General features: G+C 39.1%; 2 protein-coding genes across 2 annotated transcripts; one reads left to right on the top strand and one right to left on the bottom strand.

The window, feature by feature from the left end:
• Positions 1-2,595: 2,595 nt before the first annotated feature.
• Positions 2,596-23,267, bottom strand: LOC121380975 (neuronal acetylcholine receptor subunit alpha-10-like). Its single transcript, XM_041510036.1, has 7 exons — positions 23,222-23,267; positions 18,473-18,624; positions 17,719-17,763; positions 13,277-13,386; positions 6,487-7,022; positions 5,080-5,306; positions 2,596-2,919 (listed from the first exon to the last, which is right to left on the bottom strand). The coding sequence occupies exons 1-7, from the start codon at positions 23,265-23,267 to the stop codon at positions 2,596-2,598; spliced, it is 1,440 nt and encodes a 479-aa protein (XP_041365970.1).
• Positions 8,982-12,333, top strand: LOC121376821. Its single transcript, XM_041504598.1, has 2 exons — positions 8,982-9,737; positions 12,086-12,333. Exons 1-2 carry the CDS (start codon positions 9,052-9,054, stop codon positions 12,189-12,191), a joined length of 792 nt encoding a protein of 263 aa, XP_041360532.1. The 5' UTR covers positions 8,982-9,051; the 3' UTR covers positions 12,192-12,333.
• Positions 23,268-23,605: the final 338 nt, after the last annotated feature.

The raw sequence follows: 23,605 nt of genomic DNA, 5'->3' as shown, positions 1-23,605 counted from the left end.
CAAAATCACGGTCGTAAAAACCGCACTCGCGGAGGTATTACGTAACTACTGGCCACATGGCCTCCGCGCGGAGGTATTACGTAACAAAGTGCCTACCTAATCTAAGTGCATATTGGGACTGCACACGGCCCTCTAAAACAATTAATATCGCCACAGGCGAAAAGAAATTAAGAGCATGTTCCGTCACAGATATATTGCATAGTATTCCTGAGTTTGCTCCAATGTTTAAGATGCTATCGACTAACAAAGACTTTTTAACGATTGTAATTGTATATCAAATATATTTTTCTGCATAAAATATTAGTGGCTGTATATTAAACGTGTTTCTGGTCGTTCTAATATTTTTACTTGGTTAAATTTCATTTTATTTCATAAAATGTGCTTTTTTCGTACGTACGAAATTATTTGAAGACAAAATCCAGTTTTGGCTTCTTACAAATATTAAGACGACCAGAAACACATTAAATATACAGACACTGATATTCTAAACAAGAAAATATGTGTAGTATGTATATTTAATCGTAGAAATATTTTATTTGTTAAAAACATCTTACAATGCAGCAATCTCAGAAATGTCCATTTAACATGGCGCCTATGGAATTACGTTTTGTGTAGTCCAACCAGTAGGTCGTCTACCGCCTGACCCTCCCTTTAAGAGTGGATTCTGCCATCAAGGCGGCTTCACTTAAAATATATACATTATTTGGTTCTTTGTAAGTGTTCTGGTGTTATCGGGTTATGCTTTATATATTGGCAGATTCCCCTGTTGTTGGCTTGTCGTGGAATAAATTGTTAACATGTAACTTCAGTTTGTTGTGAGGTTAACGTACACGCTGCCAAATATCATGACGATAAAAAAATATACTGATCTCTCATTCAATTTGATAAAAACAAAATTGCTATAAACGGCTGAATGTATATGTGAACTAATCAACCTCATGGCATTTTCACAGTCTGTAAGGTCATTTTATTGCATTATTATCATAATTCCCAATACAAACACATTGACATTAGAATATATAATATCGGAGTCTAAAATACATTTTCATGTGGCTGTATGCTGTGTTATGTATCACTGGCATGTGTTTCGTCTAAATGAAGACTGCCAGTCTCCAGGGTCCTGTTACACAGAGCGATCTTAACGCTAAGATCACCTAAATGAAGGAACGAAATGGTTTATTTAACGACGCACACAACACATTTTATTTACGGTTATATGGCGTCGAAAATATGGTTAAGGACCACACAGATATTGAGGGAGGAAACCCGCTGTCCCACTTCATGGGCTACTCTTTTCGATTGGCAGCAAGGGATATTTTATATGCACCATCACATAGACAGGATAACACATACCACGGCCTTTGATATACCAATCGTAGTAAATAATGAACGTTTTAACGACACCCCAGCACGAAATAAATACATCAGCTATTGGGTGTCAAACTATTGTAAATGCAAAAATTAAGTAACAACATTAATATAAAATTACATTTGGTAATTTTAACATATAGGCTTAGAGAGAATACCCGCTACATTTGTCCATTAGTAGCAAGGGATCTTTTATATGCACTATCCCACAGACAGGATAGCACATACCACGGCCTTTGGTATACCAGTCGTGGTGCACTGCCTGGAAAGAAAAATAGCCCAATGGGCCCACAGACGGGGATTGATCCTAGATCGAAAGCGCAGCAAGCGAGCGCTTTACCACTGGGTCCCTAAAAATAAAAATGCAACAGCTAAAGTAAAACACAGTGTGAAGAACTGTGCAAAAAAAAAAAGTAAAAGTAAAATTTAGAAATAAAATTCAGTATCACGAAGACATTGCAAGAAAAGATCAGGATGAAATAGCAATGACTCCATCACATTTCTTCGACTAACCATATCGTTTCGAGTTTCCTTGAGATGATTACACTCCACCACAATGTGGCGTACCGTCAGAGTACACTGACAGTGCTCGCACTAGGATGAGGATCCTTCTTCAAGGTAAATGAATTGGGAGGAATGTATGACCGATGCGAGCACGAAGATCACTTTAAGTGCATAAATTACTTATAGACTTAAGGTGATCTTAGCACTAAGATTGAGTCTTTTTTTTGCTTCTTTTTTTTTTGTTGTTTTTTTTTTTTTTTTTGCTTGATGGAACGGGGCTCAGAACGATACATCCTTCCTGTTTTGTCTTTGGGATAACTGCTATTCCCAAGGCTTTTTCCAGTTTTTTAAATCAACTCATATGTGTACAACCTGGACATGGGTTTAGTCAAGTTGATTCAGTCTGCACCAGAAATGATATTATTCAGCCTTAAGCTTATCTCAGAGTACCAACTGTCAGCACAAAGTTGGCTAACTTTCAACTTTCACGGCTTCTACAACTGTATTTGCTAGTCTGAGCACTCTTACAACTCGATTCTCGTCGTATAACGAACGCATTAGTTGTTAATCTGAGCGCATCCATCGTAAGTCGGGAGTTGAAGAAAATTACAACGCAACCGTTGAGTTGGCCAACTTCGTCATGACAGTTGACAGTCTGACACTAGCATTAGTTTTTTTTCATGTGGCTACTTCCGGAAATGGTTGCTCGATTCTTCCCGTGACTCACGTGGCAACTTTGAGCAGTACTCCAAGCGTGATCGACAGCTGGAGGACAAGAAACATGGCCAAGAATAATCTGTCTAGAACCCTGGCAACCTTCATCCAATCAGATTCCACGTTCCCCTGCCTCTCTTTCGAATCGTTGAACTCGTTTATCTTCTGCAGCTCGTGCAGCTGCTTCCGGAGAACTCCCGCAACGGGAGAGAACTCTGTCAAAGTAGGGGACAGATCTAAGTCTTGTAGTTTGTCCTCGAGGTTGGGATGGGCAAGCATGTGAGGTCTTCCATTCGGTATTCCATTGGACATTGGTTTCTTGAAGTCGATGTCCTGTAACATAAACGTGTACATTTGCAGTTTAAATTGCAATAGCCTATAATACTACATATAGCTTGTATACTAAACTAAAATGAAGATATGACTAATGGAAGGTTTATGATTAAAAATTCACCAGCCCTACTTTAAGTAAATACAATTTAACTAATCGTAGTAATCGGATATGTCACCTAAAGACGATGATACAGCTTAAAACCCCTTAGATTTGGAGGCGGGGCGTAGCCCAGTGGTAAAGCTTTCGTTCCAGCCAGTGTTCCACAACTGGTATAACAAAGGCCGTGGTATGTACTATTCTGTCTGTGGGATGGTGCATATAAAAGATCCCTTGTTGCTTATTGAAAAGAGTAGCCCATCAAGTGGCAACAGCGGGTTTCCTCTCTCAATATCAGTGTGGTTCTTAAATATATGTCTGACGCCACATAGCCATAAATAAATTGTGTTGAGTGCGTCGTTAAATAAAACATTTCCTTCCTTCCTTAGATTTGGGGGACAGGGGCAGGATATTTATATTTACAAAATAAACTTGAATGCAGCATTTGACTACTTTTCATCACTAGCAGTCGGGCATGGCGATAGTAGTTATTAACTAGCCCAGCATTGAATATCACTAGCCATGGAAGTGGGGCTATCATAATCTAGAGGCCCTGGTTTATCCTAGCACTGCGTCTGGATTTATCCCGTAGTCTTGTGACTGCTGCTACTCCAATTTTTACTATTGTTGTTTTGCTATTGTTATTACTACTACTACTACTACTACTACTACTACTCCTACTACTACTATACAACTACTACTACTACTACTACTACTACTACTACTACTACTACTACTACTATTCTACTACTACTACTACTATTCTACTATTACTACTACTACTACTACTACTACTACTACTACTACTACTACTACTACTACTACTACTACTACTGCTGCTGCTGCTGCTGCTACTCCTACTACTACTACTACTACTACTACTACTATTACTACTACTATTACTACTACTATTACTATTCCTACTACTATCTACTACTATTGCTACTACTAGTAATACTACTACTACTACTACTACTATTCCTACTACTACTACTACTACTACTACTATTCCTACTACTACTACTACTACTACTATTGCTACTACTACTACTACTACTACTACCACTACTATTCCTACTACTACTACTACTACTATTCCATCTACTATTCCTACTACTACTACTATTGCTACTACTATTGCTGCTACTACTACTACTACTACTACTACTAGTACTATTGCTACTTCTACTCTTACTCCTACTACTTCTACTATTACTACTACTACTACTACTACTACCACCACTGCTACTACTACTACTACTACTACTACTACTACTACTACTACTACTGCTACTACTACTACCACCACTGCTACTACTACTACTACTACTCCTACTACTACCACCACTGCTACTACTACTACTACTACTACTACTACTACTACTACCACCACTGCTACTACTACTACTACTACTGCTACTACTACCACCACTGCTACTACTACTACTACTACTACTACTGCTACTACTACCACCACTGCTACTACTATTGCTACTACTACTCCTACTACTACTACCACCACTGCTACTACTACTACTACTACTACTGCTACTACTACCACCACTGCTACTACTACTACTACTACTACTACTACTACTGCTACTACTACCACCACTGCTACTACTACTACTATTGCTACTACTACTCCTCCTACTACTGCTACTGCTACTACTACCACCACTGCTACTACTACTACTACTACTACTACTGCTACTACTACCACCACTGCTACTACTACTACTATTGCTACTACTACTCCTACTACTACTACCACCACTGCTACTACTACTACTACTACTACTACTACTACTCCTACTTTTACTACTACTACTTCTACTATTACTACTGCTTCTACTGCTAATACTAATACTAACACTAATACTAATACTAATAATATTACTATTACTACTGCTTCTACTACAACTACTACTATACTATTATTACTACTACTGCTACTTCTTATCTGTTGCTAATGTAGGCAATTGTTAACAAAATACATCCTAGAAATGATCATCATCATATTCTAAATAGCCATAAACATAAAGTACGTGTACTGTTATTACCGAGTGCGTGTTGTGACCGAGGTCGCCGGGTGCTACCTGTGTTTGCGGATGCACGGACGTCGTCCTCTCCTTCATCAGCAGCACCCTAGCTAGAAACTCCAGGAACACACCGCGCACCCACCTAGGAACCGCCCTGGAGTGCTGCCCCTTGAAGTGGACGTTCAGTACGAGCGTTGACAACACCGTCGACAACGTCACCAGCAAGATGGCCAGACAGAAGTAAACACCTGGAAGAAAGTTAAAGCTTGTTGGTCTAGAGTTGAAAATTAATGAATGAATGTTTAACCACAGCCCAGCACAAAAATACAAATCGGCTATTGGGAAGGAAGGAAGGTAGGAAGGAAGGAAATCAGTGGCGGATCCAGAAAATCCATTTAGGCCCCAATGACATGAGGCGGAATGCCAATGGAACTTTGGGGGAGGTTTGGAGGGGTTAGTAAAAAAATGAAAATTAATATATATATATATATAATAAAATTATAACTGTTGTAAAATTTAGGGGGGCGGGACCGGCTTTGGAAATGGTTTATTTAACAATGCATTCAACATATTTTATTTACGGTTATATGGCGTCGGAGATATGGTTAAGGACCAAACAGATATTGAGGGAGGAAACCCGCTGTCGCCACTTCATGGGCTACTCTTTTCGATTAGCAGCAAGGGATCTTTTATATGCACCATTCCATAGATAGGATAGCACATACCACGATCTTTGATGTACCAGTCGTGGTGCTCTAGCTGAGCGAGAAATAGCCCAATGGGCCCACTGACGGGAATTGATCCCAAACCGACCATGCATCAAGCGAGCGCTTTACCACTGGGTTACGTCTCGCCCCCACCCCCACCCCCCACCCCGGCTATTGGGTGTCATAAAAGGTAAGTATATGGATATAGTACCGGAAAAGCCCAAAGCCCAAAGCTCAAAGCCCAATCAGAGATTAAGCCCAAAGAGGAGTTCGGTCCTACCACCTCAGGTAAGCGCTCCGCCGCCTCCGCTAGATCCCACCCATCCACAACTGGAATAAATACAGTTAAAGGTCCCATGCCAACGTTAAAACTACAATATTTTTCACATTTATTCTGTAATAAATAACTACAAATTAATCGATCCCACGCATAATCGTTCCATAATTAACTGTTTTTAAGTCTCACTCTGGACAACAAGATGTGTTTTCCGAGTACTTTTGGCTAAATATAGCATGGTCACCATCTTTGTTTCTTCGTCAGTTGTCTGCAAAGAATTATTGGAGAAACAAAACCTTAATGTGTTGAATATGTACGCATATAACAGTGACGTTACTAGTGTGACACACTCTCAAGATTCCCCCCTAAAATCAAAGTAAAAATTCGTACTAATAAATGGAATTATTTGGTTGTAATTTTACCATCATCACTACCACTACATACCAATAAATGGAAATGTCTCTGAAGTGGGCGGCAAACTTGACGACACGATCAGAAGAAAAACAGCCAGCGACAACAGCACCGTAATCTCCAAAGAAATCTTCTCCCCGGAGACGGGAGGGAGTAAGAATCCTAGAACAGCCACCGCCGTTATTAAAATGCACGGGAACAGTAGGTTCAGCATATAGAAGAGCGGCTTGCGCTTCAGCGTGATCTGGAACGTGACGTCAGGGTAGGGCTCTGGGCAGCAGCTGTAGAGGAGCACGTGTCTCTTGACGGGGATGTCCAGCAGGTTCCACTCCCCGTTCAGCATGAAGTTGGCCGTGTCTCCGGTCCCGGACCTGTTCGTGACGTCGACCTGAAACCCGTGGAACGCCCACGAGCCGAACTTTAGAAGGCAGTTCTGAGTGTCGAACGGGAAGTAGGTCACGTCCATCAGACACAGGCTGTTGAGGACGGTCGGGAAGTTGTAAATGACGTTTCCGGTAGACGTGAATAACAGGTGGTAGTCTTTGATTCCGGGTATTCCAACGCCAGCGCTGATTGGAGGGAAATATAATAATATGTAAAGAGTTATTTCATAGGTCGAAAGTTTGCGACATAGGACATGCTCTAACGTAAAAATTAATAATCCTTTCTAAGGGCCCTATGGGCAACCTAGGGAGACACCCCAGCATCAACGAGGTCTAATTAACGAGCTAGTCTCGACGCACTAATTCCAAACCTATACGTAGCTCCCTTCTTTCATATTTAGAACGACCGTTCAAAAATGCGCCAAATTTCCTTCATCCAAATTGCGCACTCATTCCCTTTGGCATATTTTAGGCCATCATCCAAATTCCAAATTCCATAGCACCACCGGCCCCTACCGGGCGGCTGGCGCTTCTTTGCGTCAGTCAGCACAGGCGGTCCCTCCTCCTACCTCCCCCATCTTTCCTGTCCTGGACAGGGGAGCCGGCCGAGGCCGGCACCCGTGCCCATGCTAGACGTGTGCTACAACAGCTTGCTTTGAATGTACACGTTAAACCATGTCCTGTTCCTGTTCCTGTAAAATAACTCTGTCCTGGAAATACCAGAAGTTTGTTTCTCGCTAACAACGAATCACTAACCCACTGTGCTGCGTTCCACGGAGTGATCTTAGCTCGAAGATCACCTTAAGTGCATAACTATCTAATGCACTCACGGTCATCTTAGTGCTAAGACCGCTTCGTGGAACGGAGCCCTGGACAGACAGTCCAGATAGCTGAGATGTTTGTCCAGGACAGCGTGCTTGAACCTTAATTGGATATAAGCACGAAAATAAATGAAATGTAAAATTAGATTAGATGAAATGAATGGATTGTTTAACTTTAGGCACCAGCCTGGGGGGGGGGGGGGGGGGGGGGGGGTAGTTATTAAGCCATCGTGCCTGAGATCGGTAGGTGCTGGGATCGCATTCTGGGACCGGATACGCATCCACGGTTCAGTGGGGAGGTGTAAGGTCACTGAACTGACTTCATTCTCACTAAACACTAATAATTAACCCACGGTTCTGCACAGTGAACCCAGATGGCTGATAATGTGTGTACCAATGACAGCGTGCTTCAACCGTAATTTGATATACCCATAGAAATGAAATGAAATGAAATGGACTTTAGGCTACTTCTAACATGTGGCTGTCGTGTGAACCAACATGTACAAATGATTCATTCATTCATTTGTAGTTATTTCCGTCCTTATATCCAATTAAGGTTCAAGCACGCTGTCATGGGCACACACACACACGCACGCACACACATACACACACACACACACACACACACACAGCTATCTGGACTGTCAGTCTAGAACAGAGGGTTAATAGTTAGTTAGTGAGAGATAGGTCTTACACCTACTCACTGAGTAGTTAAACTCACTCTGGGTTGGAGCCGGCACCGAGAGGCGAACCCATTACCTACTAGCATTATTTCCGATAACCTAACCACTACACAACCGAGACCGGTTGTCAAAATTAACTGGACGTTGCTTTATACCGGTTTGCTTAATTAGCGGTACGTGGTAAAAATAAATGTTTATTTTGTTTTTATTATGTAGTATTTAGTTATTTATTTTATTTTTGCGTGTGATTAACTTACATTCGAAAAATTCCTTTTCTACAATTATTTTGATTGTAATAGAGTTGCTGAAATTGAGTTATAATAAACCACTATTTTCAAATTTGTGAAAGCAATGAGAACAAATGGACAGTTTAAACGCTGATTATTTTCACCTATATATTTACGGAAAATATATGGAAAGCACGGCTTGCGAAGCGGCGTGACGCGTTCTTTGGAAACTCGACACATTCTTTCCCGATGGCAGCCGATCAAACCCGAGAAAGTGCTAAATTTTCCGTAAACAAAACATTCATTGTTACCACTGCGGACACCTGATTAGCTGCATGATGCACGTGATCATTTTACTCTCACGCCGGGGTCCATCTTTGTTTACAAAGTTCTTCGAATGTTTTATCTTCGCTGTTGTAATTTAGATCTCGTCAGCTACTGTAGTGGATCTTAATTAAAAGAACCTGCACGATTAATCGAAATAATGGCTCTGTCTAAAGAAAGTCAGATAGAGGAATGCATGGACGACATAAAAGGTGCTAATTTGGAGTCGGCTGTTTCTCAAGACGAATGGCTTGGGTTAGTGAATGAATACTTTGTGAACGATGATAAACTTTCAGATGACGATGACGACGTCAGTGATGATGATGACAACGATGAGCTGTTTGAATTGTTGAAATATTCAAGTGAAAATAACATTAATAAACATAAAAAATCGTGCAATAATCGTTTTGTAACTGATCATGGTTGCACTGATTTTGATGTCGTTGACGATGCTAATGACGTTGACAGCGATGATGAGGATGAAGATGATGATGATTGTCCTGTGGTTGTTGATGTGGTAAAGTCAGTACTAACCCGGTTCAATGTGCACGAGTGTGTAAAAGTTTCTAATTTCACCTGTAATGATCAAAACGCAAGCTGTAAATTAGCGGGTGGTAAGCCCTGCTATCTTGCCCTCGACAAATCAATGGTGCTGAGAAGTCGGTCTGACATGCAGTCTTTGACAGCTGACGATCGAGACATGGTACTGATGGGCCAAGTCAGTGTAACCATGAGAAATCTCAAAATGACCAAGGAACCACAACAAAGAGCGGAAGAAGATGATCTAACGTTCTACATGATCGAAGGGACGACGGTCTGCACGGAAACATTTAAATTTGTTAATAGGTAAGTACTTTGTTTTCAGTTTATAATTTACCATACAATTTTGGGCTGGTCACATTGTCTTGTTATATATAATGTAATACACAGGACCGTTTTAACAAGCACAGATCGTTCTGATCGCATTTCCTCTTTTGATATGTACTGCCTACAATCGTTGTACTTACCCAATGATGATAGATCACATGTAACTTATTTAATATACGTAGCTATAATTACGAAAAGCAGCTAAATACTATCCATTCATTCTGAATAGTGTATATTATATATCAGGGCTTCTAGATTATGGTAACCCCACTCCCATGGCTAGTGATATTCAATGTTGGGCTAGTAAATAACTACTATTGCCATGCCCGACGGCTAGTGAATTTTTTTTTTTTGTCAAATGTTGCAGATGTCTATTTTGTAAATATGAATATCCTGCCCCACCCCAACCCCCAATGTTAGTGTTTTTAAGCTCTTATCTCCCTCCTTTAGGTGACATATCTGATAATTACTATTATTTAGTAAAATCGTATTAAGTTACAGTAAAGTAGGGCTAGTACATTTTTAATCGTGGCTAGTACATTTTTTAAATCACTGATCCCATGGCTAGTGGATTTTATAAAAATTCTAGAAGCTCTGTATATATATATATATATATATATATATAGAGAGAGAGAGAGAGAGAGAGGGAGAGAGAGAGAGAGAGAGAGAGAGAGAGAGAGAGAGTTAGTTAGTTTATATTGTTGTCAAGCGTTTACTGCAGCTGTCTGTATAATGTTTGTAAACCACCTCATTGCATCACCGTTTGGTGATCTGAGTTGAATAAAGTTCTTTTCTGTTGTGTTCTGCTAACAAAAAAGGCGAAGCCACACGGCGCGAGTGCCTTGTACGACAATAGCTGTGCTAGCCACGAGAATAGCCGATTGCATAGCAACCGATGAAATCTTAATGACTTTCTTGTCAATCGGCTATTCTCGTGGCTGCTTACACGTGTACGAGACGCTCGAAGCGTGAGATGCCATCTTTTGTGTTAGTATAGACACTATCATGTAATGTTTTTTTTGTCTGTGTTCAAGCTACATACTCTCGAATCATTATCTTCCCATTGAAAAAAGGCAGATGGAAAAAAGGCTAGACTTCCGAACGTTCCAGCATTCATTCATTCATTTATTTATTTATTTATTCACATGCTTCCATACCACGAAGGTTTCAAGCATGACTGTCCCGGGGTCGAGTTCTGGATAGCCAGAGGTCTACTCCGGGACAGAAAATTTAACGGGATAATTTTGAATTTTACTCAAAAATTAAAAATATATATAGGGGGACAAATTTAACTATAATATAAAAAAAAAAATTGAAGGTGTAGTCCAAAAATGTATTTAAAAACTATTATTATATCCAAAATTTTCCTAGACTAATAAATGTTTCACCATTTTAAATGGGCGTTCTAAATTAAAATAATACAACAAACTCTAAGCCCTATCTGGAACGAGTTTGGAGGTTGTTGATTGAAGGTTGTCACAGGAGGTTGATATAAAAATATAATACTATCAGTAATGTACCTTTATGGGGAGGTACCTGGTCCATTTGTAGCTTCAGCGTGGCCGAGGGGGGGGGGGGGGGACCAGGGAGAGCGAGGGACGGGGGAAGGCCCCAGACAATCCTATCTCTCCCTAAATCCAAAACGCCTACGCCTAAGCGTCTAACCCTAATTTCTGGTGGCATGCTTTTTGTGTACAAATAACGAAATTGAGGATGAATTTCCGTATATAAATATTAATGTGTTGTCCTTTTTAAACATGAAAGGAAAATACTTCTGCCAAAGTGTTGCCAGTCAAGACCAAATGTTTACAAATTTAGAATGCTAGTTGACTGCACAAAACACTTGGTGTTCTCAGAAAGCCAGAATTTTTCTTCTTGTTTTTTGTGGGGTTTTTTTTTTGGGGGGTAGCAACATTATGAATATGCATAAGTCCCGTGGCTGAAATCTTTGTTTCTACAATTGTATTTTATTTGCATATCTATGCAATGTATGTCTTCATATGCAAATATAAACCTATAGATACAGACTTGGTTTTTCTACACATGTGAATATCTGATCTGTACATTATTTACTTATATTCTTTACAATGTTCCTCATATGCCGTTGAATTACGGCCAAAGTATAAATAAAGTTCAGTTCAGTGAACAATGCTTTAGATTTGGAGTAAATATAGTACTTAAAATTTAATTTGTATTTATGTTATACAAATAAAAGATAATGTGAAAAGGGATATAGACATTAGGCTGAACAGTTACAGTTTCGTTTGCATCTTCGTATATTGGTCATATTTGGTAATTTAAAATTCATTTTAATGTATTCTTTGTAGCATCAGTCAAAAGACGCTGTCTTCCATTATTTCTTACATGAAGGAACATGGGTTCGTTCCACGTCATAAGAAATCAGGAGGACGTCGGAAGGAAGCCAAAAATTAGTCTCAACATTTGATGACGTCAGCTGGTTACAGGAGGACGTGCGTGCTTTTGATTTCCCCCAAAGTCGTCCGCCATGATTAAGAACGGGTTTTGGAAATCCTGGAAAGTCGTGGACTTTTCAAATCCTATTTTCCAGGCATGGATTATGAAACTGTTTTTACATTTTACAATAAATGCGTTTTAATATTTTTAAAAATTGCTCGCTTGTTTGTCTCTTGCATGAGGAAAAGTGATATCTGGTAGTTCATAAAATGGAACTCCGTGAAGTGACTTCAGCACATTTTAAACTATGGCTATAATTGGTGTCTACCATAATTATTACTACGACAATAAAGAATTGGTCATGAGAGAAAGAGATAACCAGAGGCTGCCATACGGGCTGCTCCTTCCGAAAAGCAACATGAGATCTTTATATAATTATATACACTTTCCAGTAAACAGAATAGTACATACCACGGTTTTTGTTGATATTGCTTGGGATGTGGAAAATCTACGGGTCCGGTACCGTTAGGGCGGTCGATCCCAAGACCCATCGTACTTTATTCGGAAGCTCTACCGTTGAATTACATCCACTCCCTGGGCGTTTATATATATATGCTGAAATCCAGTTGAAGTTATTGCTCCCTTGCACATGCCAGCGGGGGTGACCCTCCTACCACCCAAACTCTTTTCTGTCCTGGACGGAGGAGTCGGCGGAAGTTGACACCTGCGCCCATGACAGGCGTGTGTATACAACAGCTTGCTCTGAATGTGCACGTTAAACCCCCATGACAAAGTTCACGTTACCATATATAGCCTATACTGACCAGCAGCCTAATTCACTCAAATCTCGCAACTTTGAGATCTCGAAGTACAATTACTAAAAAAGGACATGCACAGATGATGCGATGTTGGTTATGACAGCCTAATAGAGCATTGTGGACTATATGCACAAATAAGGGCCATGAAAATATATATTAGTACACGTATACTATAGACAAACAGGGCACTTCTATTCTAAAAAGAAGCCACATTTTCAGGGTAGGGCAACGCTTCCTCCCCTTGACCCCTTCACGCAGTTTATGACCCCTGCAATAGACACTCACTTATCATACAGTGTTATGTCCGGTATCCACAGTTTACTGTTAGGTACAATCAAGGAATCGACGCCGCCGAAGTTTGCCGGATTCCACTGCAGTCGACAGTCAAACCAGTTCTTAAACATAAAAAATATAACATTAATCACTCCCTGAAAGATCGCTCCACGAGGAATGCGCTTATTCAGAGCAATGATACTATATTTAGTAACGTTCCGAACATGATTCAGAGCCACTGAATCTCAGTGTATCTCTACGACATATGTAAGTTTGACCTTCCTTTTATTTGTTCATGCTCAGGGCTTCTAGATTATGGTAGCCCCGCTCCCATGGCTAGTGATATTTAATGTTGGGCTAGTAAATAACGACTAGTTCCATGCCCGACGGCTAATGAAAACGATGTGTTGCAGTTAAGTCTATCTTGTAAATATGAATATATTGCCCCCACGCCACCCCACAATGTTAGTGTTTTTAAGCTATATTTCCCTCTTTAGGTGACATATCTGATTATTATTATTATTTAGTAAAATTGTATCAACTTAAAGTAAAGTAAGGCTAGTGAATTTTTAATTGTGGCTAGTACATTTTTTAAACTACTGATCCCATGGTTAGCGGATTTTATAAAAATTCGAGAAGCCCTGAATGTTCAAACAAATTAAGCAATAAACAAAAAACAAAAAACACCGTCAACTGATTCCGTCTGTTAAATGAGGAGACCTAAAATTGTTGACTAAAACGTTTTGTGGTTGTTGTTTTTTTGCATTTTTATTAGAAGACTTATAGACATCGACCAAACATTGAGAATTCTTTAGCTTAATATAGCGGTGACGTGTTATTCCTCTATAAGTTAAATTGGTTTAACGACACCACTAGAGCACGTTGATTTATTAATCATGGACAATTGGATGTCAAATATTTTGTAATTTTGACATATAGTCTTAGAGAGGAAACCCGCTACATTTATTTTCATTTGTAGCAAGGGATCTGTTTATACTTATGCACCATCGCACAGACAAGATAGCACATACCACGGTCTTTGATATATAAGTCGTGGTGCACTGGCTAGAACAAGAAATAACCCAATGAGCACCCCGACGGGGATCGATCCTAAACCGACCGCTCATCAAGTGAGCGCTTTACCACTGGGCTACGTCCCGCCCTGTGATTATTTAGGGTTCCGAACATGATGAAGATCAACTGAAACCCAATGCATTGATTCGACAAGTGTGGATATATTATAGTTATACTATCTTTTTATAGAAATTTAACCGTCACAACATTTGATTTGCCAACCTTATTTTAGTTTAATATTAACTAAAACTCATTTGAGTGTGCGTTTTGAACCAATGCAAATGTGTCCTAAAGTACTCTGTATTTTGTGCTTAGGTCATAATGATGGGGGAGGGGCGTATAAAATATAACATTTGAACGGCGAACTTCGCAATTTTCCCATGTGTTTCAAAGTTTTAGTGAGGTTTTACGACAAAAAAATAATTTGTCTGATTAAGATTTATGGACGTTGGTACTTTATTATGACATACTTTTAGTACTTGTAACTTCATACTACCAAGCTTTTCATTTAAATAGGTTATCTAAAGTTTTGATTTTTAGTAAAAGGCCTGTAGGTATCGACCAAATATTGCGAATTATTTGGCTTAAAGGGACATTCCCGAGTTTTGCTGCATTGTAAGATGTTTCCGACTAATAAAATATTTCTACGATTAAACTTACGTATTAAATATATTTTCTTGTTTAGAATATCAGTGTGTATATTCAATGTGTTTCTGGTCGTCTTAATATTTGTAAGAAGCCCAAACTGGAATATGTCTTCAAATAATTTCGTACGTACGAAAAAAAATATATTTTAGGAACTAAAGTGAAATTTAACCTAGTACACATATTAGAACGACCAGAAACACGTTTGATATACAGCCACTAATATTTTATGCAGAAAAATATATTTGATATGTAATTACAATCGTTAAAAAGTCTCTGTTAGTCGATAACATCTTAAAAATTGCAGCAAACTCAGGAATGTCCCTTTAATATAGCGGTTCGGGTAATTCCTCTATAAATTAATATTAGAGATGAAGGTCCATGTGTAAAAATATGCACCTCAGTTTATCGTTTAATTTCGTTTGTCATTGTAAACAAAAATAAAACGCTGAATGGTACTTCGATAGTTACCGTATATTACGGACGTTGCCGGAGAAAGATTATTACGTCAACAATATGATGACGTGTCAATATTCTTATGGACGTCAAAGTACATTCTTCTAAATTTAGTTTAAATTTAGAAATATGTGAACGATGTTATTATCTGATGTCCATGAGAATATTTAAAACGTCAAGAATACATTAAATTACTTGATATGAATTAATACTATTTAAAGATATGCCTTTCAAGATGTTCACAATGGTTAGCTGCTGTTTCGATGATGTTCTACAAAGTGGTTATCACCAAGACAGATCAGTGTATTTATTATACATTTTACTAAAATATATTTTTACTATTTATTAGCGAAATAATATTGCTATCATTTATTTACTAGTGCCCCCCCCCCCCCCCCCCCCCCCCCCTCCCCGCGCTAGCTACGGCCGTGATATTCAGGGCGCAGAGTAAGAAAAAGATGGACAAAGGCGCCTACATTATTCAATGAGGAGATGGGACGGGACGTAGCCCAGTGGTAAAGCGCTCGCTTGATGCGCGGTCGGTCTGGGATCGATCCCTGTCGGTGGGCCCATTGGACTATTTTTCGTTCCAGCCAGTGCCCCATGATTGGTATATAAGCGGCCGTGGTATGTGCTATCCTGTCTGTGGGATGGTGCATATACAAAAATCATTTGCTAAACATATAGCGGGTTTCCTCTCTAAGACTATATGTCAGAATTACCAAATTTGTGAAATCCAATATCCTATGATTAATAAATCAATGTGTTCTAGTGGAGTCGTTAAGAAAAACAAACTAACTTTTTTGTCATGGTGGGTATTACTTGTGGCATGCAGTAAATTCAATTTCAGAACGTCTAGTCTTCAAACTTATCCAGAGAAGTATACCCCCTGGACAGCCAAGAAATTCGAGTATTTCGCGCCCTCGATCTGTCAGCCACCCCGCAATATTTATGAGAATATGGCAACAGCTCAGTTATTTTATTTCTACTAGTAGATGTGTAACATATGGAAAAATGTGACATAGAGGTTAAAATTAAAGTTTATTTTGTTTAAAGACATTACTAGAGCTCATTTATTTATTAATCTTCGGCTATTGGATGTAAAACATTTCGTAATTTTGACATATCAGGGTTTTATTTCTAAAATTTGACTTGACACCCATGGCTTTGACATTGGGAATTTTAGGATCGTTTTACCAAAAATTGTGAATTTTCAGTTTCATTTCAAAAACATCTTAAGCTAAGTTAGAGTTAATAAAAGTAATGCTATACATGTACTTAAGTTTATAGAAATAAATATATCTATTGTGCATTACAAAACGTTATTGGGAAGGGAAAGTTTGTCAAGTGAATGAGATTTACATTCAGATTGGGAATTTTCTACTCCAAAATTGGGAATAAAAACGACATGACCTCTGTAGAATGGTGGAGTCTAGAAACATAGGTGATAAAACCCTGCATATAGTCTTATAGAGGAAACCCGCTACAGTTTTCCATTAATAGCAAAGGGTCTTTTAAATATGCACCATCCCACAGACAGCATAGCACATGCCACGGTATTTGATATACCAGTCATGTTGCAATGGCTGGAACGGGAAATATCCCAATGGACCACAGACGGGGATCGATCACAGACAGACCGGACAGAGGTATAACTGTGGTATTTTCAGGTGATCGAGCGCTCGCGAATACTTTGACTGCTATCATCATTTTTTATCATATCATTATCACATTCATCTGACATAAAGTGTCATTTAGCTCAGTCGGTTAAGTGCTCGCTTGAGGTACTTGCGTCGCAGGATCGAACCACCTCGGTGGATCCATTTGACTCACTGAATTTGTTTTCTCCTTCCAACCAGTGCACCACAATTGGTCAAAGGTCGTGGTACGTGCTTTCCTGTCGGTGGGAAAGTGCATAATATAAAAGATTCTTTGCTTCATTATGAAAAATGTAGCAGATTTCGTCTGATGACTACGAGTCAGAATTACCAAATGTTTGACAATTAATAGCCGACGATTAATTAGTCAATCTTCTCTAGTGGTGTCATTAAACAAAAACAAAAACTTTAACACTAGCAAGTATTTAATAATTTCGATCAATAAAATACAATCGTTAGGTGTGAAAGTGTGGTGTGTTGCATTTCGCGCCAATGTTCAACACGTTTCGCCGGAATTTAGTACGCATTTCGAAAGTCTTTTTACGCCCTATCGCCCATCGGATATGTTAAATAATTATCCTAACTGTTAAAACCCCAAAAGAGTATTTTAAGACCACGTACCATTCGAATCCACAGGTTGAGAGTTAGAACTTGTTTTGGTTCATCCTGAAATAAACATTAAAGCGATGAACACACCCGTTCGTGAGAACACCATGCGTTATTTATATCACACAACATATAATATGTATTATTGATTTAAAGACATACGATTGGCTGCTCCACGGGGATGACCCAGCCGCCAAAGCAATACCATCCAATGGAATAGGCACGACCGAAATTGGTTGTTCTGTGACGTATAAGTTAACGTAAAACTGATTACTTTGTGACGCACAAGTGCAAGCGTAGTCAATAAATATTGGTTGTAAAACCTCGGTTAAATGTCTTTTAAGCCTGGATTTTTTAAAGATGTGTAAGAATTAGAATACAACACTTTGTCCATTAAACACTATTTATATTATAACGAGTTGTTTCAAAACGTATCCAACTCGCTTTTGCCCTTTAAATACATTTTGACGATAATACAGTTTCATTCCAACTATTAGCTGTTAAATATAATGTTTTTAACCATATTAAAAAAAAATACACACTCACGTATGTTATAATTTAGAAAATATATATATATATATATATATATATATATATATATCTTAGATTTTATTGTTTTATTCAGCTCTCTTTAACCGTTATTTACAAATATTGAAAAAAGTTGTATTTCTTTTTTTAATATATATATAGAAATATTTATATATTTTAAAACATATTTTACACTTTAGAAAATGAAATAAAGAATCACGTGACAAAGTATGTGACGTACCAGATCCATGATTTGTCGTACGGCAATTCCGATCTTTGTTTCAACGGGAGCGTCATCCCCGCACACGGGGCGGAGTTCCTTTTTGTATCCCGTGAACACTTGGGTGTAAATCAAATTCTCGTTGGAGGCTACAATAGCGTCAAAACCAGGAGCTGAAGAAAGTCAAAACATTTAATATATAGATGTGTTGTACATTTTCCGGAAAATCTCGTATGAATTCGTTCCTTGTTCGGACATCTCCGGGATGTTGACAGTATGACGATACTATGACTGGGTTTTCCCCGTACCACCCACACAGAGCTCATAAGCGTATGTGGCGGGGGCAAATTCGGGCAAAAACGATAGATATATTCGGGCAAAATGAGCTAGCCTGAAACATTTTCACAATATATTTCCACCATTCTAAACACAGTATTAGTTGTAATCCATGTAAAAAATTAATGCGTACGGATTCGTATGCAACCCAGGGCCTTTTTAAGGATCCGCCAGGTCTCTAGCACAAATAATAGCGGGATCGCCTTCTCAGGATATATATTTTGCACCTAACATAAATAAATGGTGTTATCCAGATTCGGGCATTTTCATTTAATTCGGGGGGAAAAATCAGCCTGTACCCCTACACAAATGTGAGCCTGTACGACTATGCCAGATGATGATTTTAACTAGTTTAACATGCCCATATACCACTAGGGTTTCGAACACGCCCATCCCGAGTCCGACCTCCGATAAGACCGGTGGCCTGACTCGGGATGTGTGTGTGTGTGGGGGGGGGGGGGGGGGGGGGGGGGGGGGGAATAGTGTTGAAAATGGGCAGAATTTTGAAAATAGCAATTAGTAAAAAGGTTAATAGAATAATTTATTTTAAAAAGAAAAAAATTACAAGCCAAAAATAAAAAGAATTGACTGCTCGGCCGAATATTTATATAATTTGGAGCATTTTAGAGAGCACAGGCGACAGCATCCAGCTTCGTCGAGAGTTAGCTTGGAAGTGACTATGCCAGAGCAGCAAGACTGGTATACGTGTATGTAAAGTCGTGGAATATGCTGTCCTCTCTTCGGGAATGTACATATAATATTATATAAAACATATATTGCTGTTAGTGGAAATTTGTAGCGGGTTTCCTCTCTGAAGACTACGTGTCACAATTACCAAATGTTTAACAAGCAATAACCGATGATTAAAAAATCAATGTATCCTCGTCAAACAAAATAAATTTTAACTTTACCATGTAGACCAAATATGGCCATAACCAAACGTCAAGTAAACGTAGTTTAAAATGTCCTGATGTGCCGTTAACCAATCCCCGTATATTTAAGATTTGACCGCAATTATTTTTTGGTTCATGCAAGTATGAACCGAAAAAACGATGTGCACATTGTATGAGCCCGCGTACAAAATGCTAGTAGGCGTGGCTTAAAAATTTAATTATAAGTATCTAATTCCAAACTATAAATACTCTTTTATTATAAATGCCTGGATTAGTCCGAATGATATTTGACTTAAAAATCCGACATACATCAATGTATGAATCTCAATTTTGCACTACTTTCAGCAATGCTCAAAAAACAAAATAGATTATTTAGCTCTTCTTCTTTTTTTTTGGTGGGGAGGGGGGTGTTATTTCAAATTAATAAAATAACTGTCTATGTTATTTGATAAGGTTAAATAGTAAATGTTATTAACTGTTTGTATTAAAGGCGCAGAGCCTAGTTTTCAACCCGTGACAATGGGACCGGCCTCGGTGGCGTCGTGGCAGGTCATCGGTCTACAGGCTGGTAGGTACTGGGTTCGGATCCCAGTCGAGGCATGGGATTTTTAATCTAGATACCGACTCCAAACCCTGAGTGAGTGCTCCGCAAGGCTCAATGAGTAGGTGTAAACCACTTGCACCGACCAGTGATCCATAACTGGTTCAACAAAGGCCATGGTTTGTGCTATCCTGCCTGTGGGAAGCGCAAATAAAAGATCCCTTGTTGCAAATCGGAAGAGTAGCCCATGTAGTGGCGACAGCGGGTTTCCTCTCAAAATCTGTGTGGTCCTTAACCATATGTCTGACGCCATATAACCGTAAATAAAATGTGTTGCGTGCGTCGTTAAACAAAACATTTCTTTCCGTGACAATGGACACTAAGTTAGTTAATCTACAAACCTGTAACACATGTTTAAACAGGGAAATACCGTCTAAAAGTAAAAAGAGCTTATCTCGATAACCATTACTTCTCAGACGAACGTGCGTTTTTAGAATTATGAAAAATGTATTTTTAGATATTGCAAAAACTTGGATGACCAGGACCACAGCAGGTGTATGAAACTGAATAGTCTAAATAATAAAATATAAGTACTTCTAATTTAAATTATTAAAAAATAAATTATTAAAAACAGCTATAATAGTGACAAATATGTTGTAGTGTTTAAAAACTAGGGTCTGTCCCTTTAATGTATGGACCGGCCTCGGTAGCACAGGACTGGTAGGTACAGGGTTCGCAGCCCGGTACCGGCTCCAACCCAGAGCGAGGTCTTAAGGGCTCAATGGGTAGGTGTAAGACCACTACACCCTCTTTTCTCCCACTAACCACTAACCATCTAACAACTAACCCTCTGTCCTGGACAGACAGCCCAGATAGCTGAGGTGTGTGCCCAGGACAACGTGCTTGAACCTTAATTGGATATAAACACGAAAATAATTTGAAACGAAATTAAAGTATGGAATAATGTGGCAATTCCCTCATTCGGCTACTGATGGGAAAATCCCATTCCGCAGAGTGGGGATTCTTCGGGGATTCTCCGAGGATTCTCCTTATTCCGTGTATAAATATCCGGAAAAAAAGACCTTGATTTTTATTTCATAGTATATTTTATTTCGATGAAATATTTACACACGTGGAATTATAGTATGATAATGTTTGACGTTTATACAGTGTTTAAGGGGCGGGATTTAGCTCAGTCGGTTGAGCGCTCGCTTCAGGTGCTTGCGTTGCAGGATCGAACCACCTCAGTGGATCCGTTCAACTGACTGGGATTTTTTCTCGTTCCATCCAGTGCACGACTACTGGTCACAAAGGCCGTGGTATGTGCTTTCCTGTCTCTTTGTGGGAAAGTATAAAAGATCCCTTGCTGCATTACTTAAATGTAGCGGGTTCCTCTATTGACTACGAGTCAGAATTACCAAATGTTTGACATCCAGTAGCTGATGATTAATATATCAATGTGTTTTAGTGGTGTCGTTAAACAAAACCAAACTTTATACAGTGTTTTAAAGTGGTTCTGTGGTTCATACTTGCATGTATTTAAAAAAACAAAAAAAACGTAATGCTTCTACAGACGATGGTTGAATCGAATATGGTTGTTTTAGATGCATTTTGGAAAATATAGGTTTTTCTATCGTCCTTGAATGTTGTTCGGCGTTTCAGTCTAATTTACTGTATTTCTCAAACAGAGCGTAATAAAACATTTAAGCGCGTCTTAATAATAATGTTTCTGTAAGGGGAGAGCAGTCCAATAGAGTATCTTGTATAGCATGGGTGTGGTGTCGGTCATAATTATCAATATTTTCCCCATTGTTTAATGGAACAGCTTGCGTATTTTATATTTTATGTAAGCATGTATGTAAAGTGACACGTTCGTAAAACTTTTGTTCTGTCCATCGTGAAAACACGCAATGTTCAACAAGGGCAGTTACAGAATGCATCACACTTATGTTTTTTTTAATGTGTAGTATTGCTTAACCAATATTTCTCCAATGTACATTTCTTTGCATGTAATTTTATTTTGTTGATGTTGAATGTGTTAGAAAAGACAGAGAGAAAAGGACATTTAATAAAACATACACTGCAGGGCCGTAGCTAGGAATTTTTGTTTGTTTGGGGGGGTTTTTTTTGGGGGGGGGGGGAGGGCAACTGAGTAGTTAATAGTCTAAAACTCCTTAAACAGTCAAGAAGAAAATTTTCTTTTAGTTTCTACAATGCTTTCCGGATTTTTTCCTTGGCATTTAACTGCTCCATTCAAATTCCATAGCACCACCACCACCACCACCCGCCTGCTACCGATTTGATCGGGCTGCTGGTGCTCCCTTGCACCTGCCAGTTCAGGCGGTCCCTCCTCTCCCCTCCCCCCACCTTTCCTGTCATGGACGGAGGAGCCGGCCAAGGCCGGCTCTTGTGCCCACGACAGGCGTGCGCTACAACAGCGTGTTCTGAATGTGCACGTAAAAGCCTATGACATGACATGCAACGTTTGACATCCAATAGCCGATGATTAATAAATCAATGTGCTTTTGTGGTGTCGTTATACAAAAACCTTTAAATAAACCAACAACATGTGGTATATGTTACCTGAAACGCTGCGAGTAGCATACGTTACAACATTGTCGTTTGTAGCATTTGTTCACCCACCCACACACGTGTTTATGTATATGTTACAGCTGTATATTTATATTTGAAATGTTCTTACCTTGTAGGGTGGGACATAATCCACTGGTAAAGCGCTTGCCTGATGCTCGGTCGGTCTAGGATCGATCCCTGTCGGTGGGCCCATTTGGCTATATCATAGGCCGCGGTATGTATCATCCTGTCTGTGGGGTGGTTCATATTAAACAAAATCCTTGCTACTAATGGAAAGATGTAGCGGTTTCCTCTTAAATACTAATATGTCAAATTTACCAAATGTTTGACATTCAATAGCCGATGATCAATATTAATATATCAATATGCTCTAGTCGTGTCGTTTAACAAACATTAACTTCTTCTTACCTTGTAATATTAGAATCACCGTTACAAACTGCAGAAATTTGGCCATGGCCGTGTCACTGCCTGTCCGAAAAACTTTCTCTCGAGTTCTTTATCCGTGCGCAGCGTTCGGAAAAATAATTTCCTTTACCAGGACATATTAATGCCTGTTTACACCTTTACAGCTGTATGTTTCACGATTCTATACAATACACTACCCAACTAAAAGACCACTAAATAGTATATATGAGTAATTCTAAGTGTTCTTCCAACCGAAAGTGATGTTTGATAAAGTACTATGCCAGGATACATACAGTACGGGTACAATGATATAGACGTTTTGTTTCCTTTTGTGTTTAAATGGTCATGGTCAGATTGAGGCACGGTTAGTAAGATGTAAGATAAATA

The sequence above is a fragment of the Gigantopelta aegis genome, chromosome 2 (assembly GCF_016097555.1).
Source record: "Gigantopelta aegis isolate Gae_Host chromosome 2, Gae_host_genome, whole genome shotgun sequence".
NCBI classification, from domain to species: Eukaryota; Metazoa; Mollusca; class Gastropoda; order Neomphalida; family Peltospiridae; genus Gigantopelta; species Gigantopelta aegis.
The sequence above is the reverse complement of the archived record's forward strand: the minus strand, read 5'-3'. Positions and strand labels throughout refer to the sequence as shown.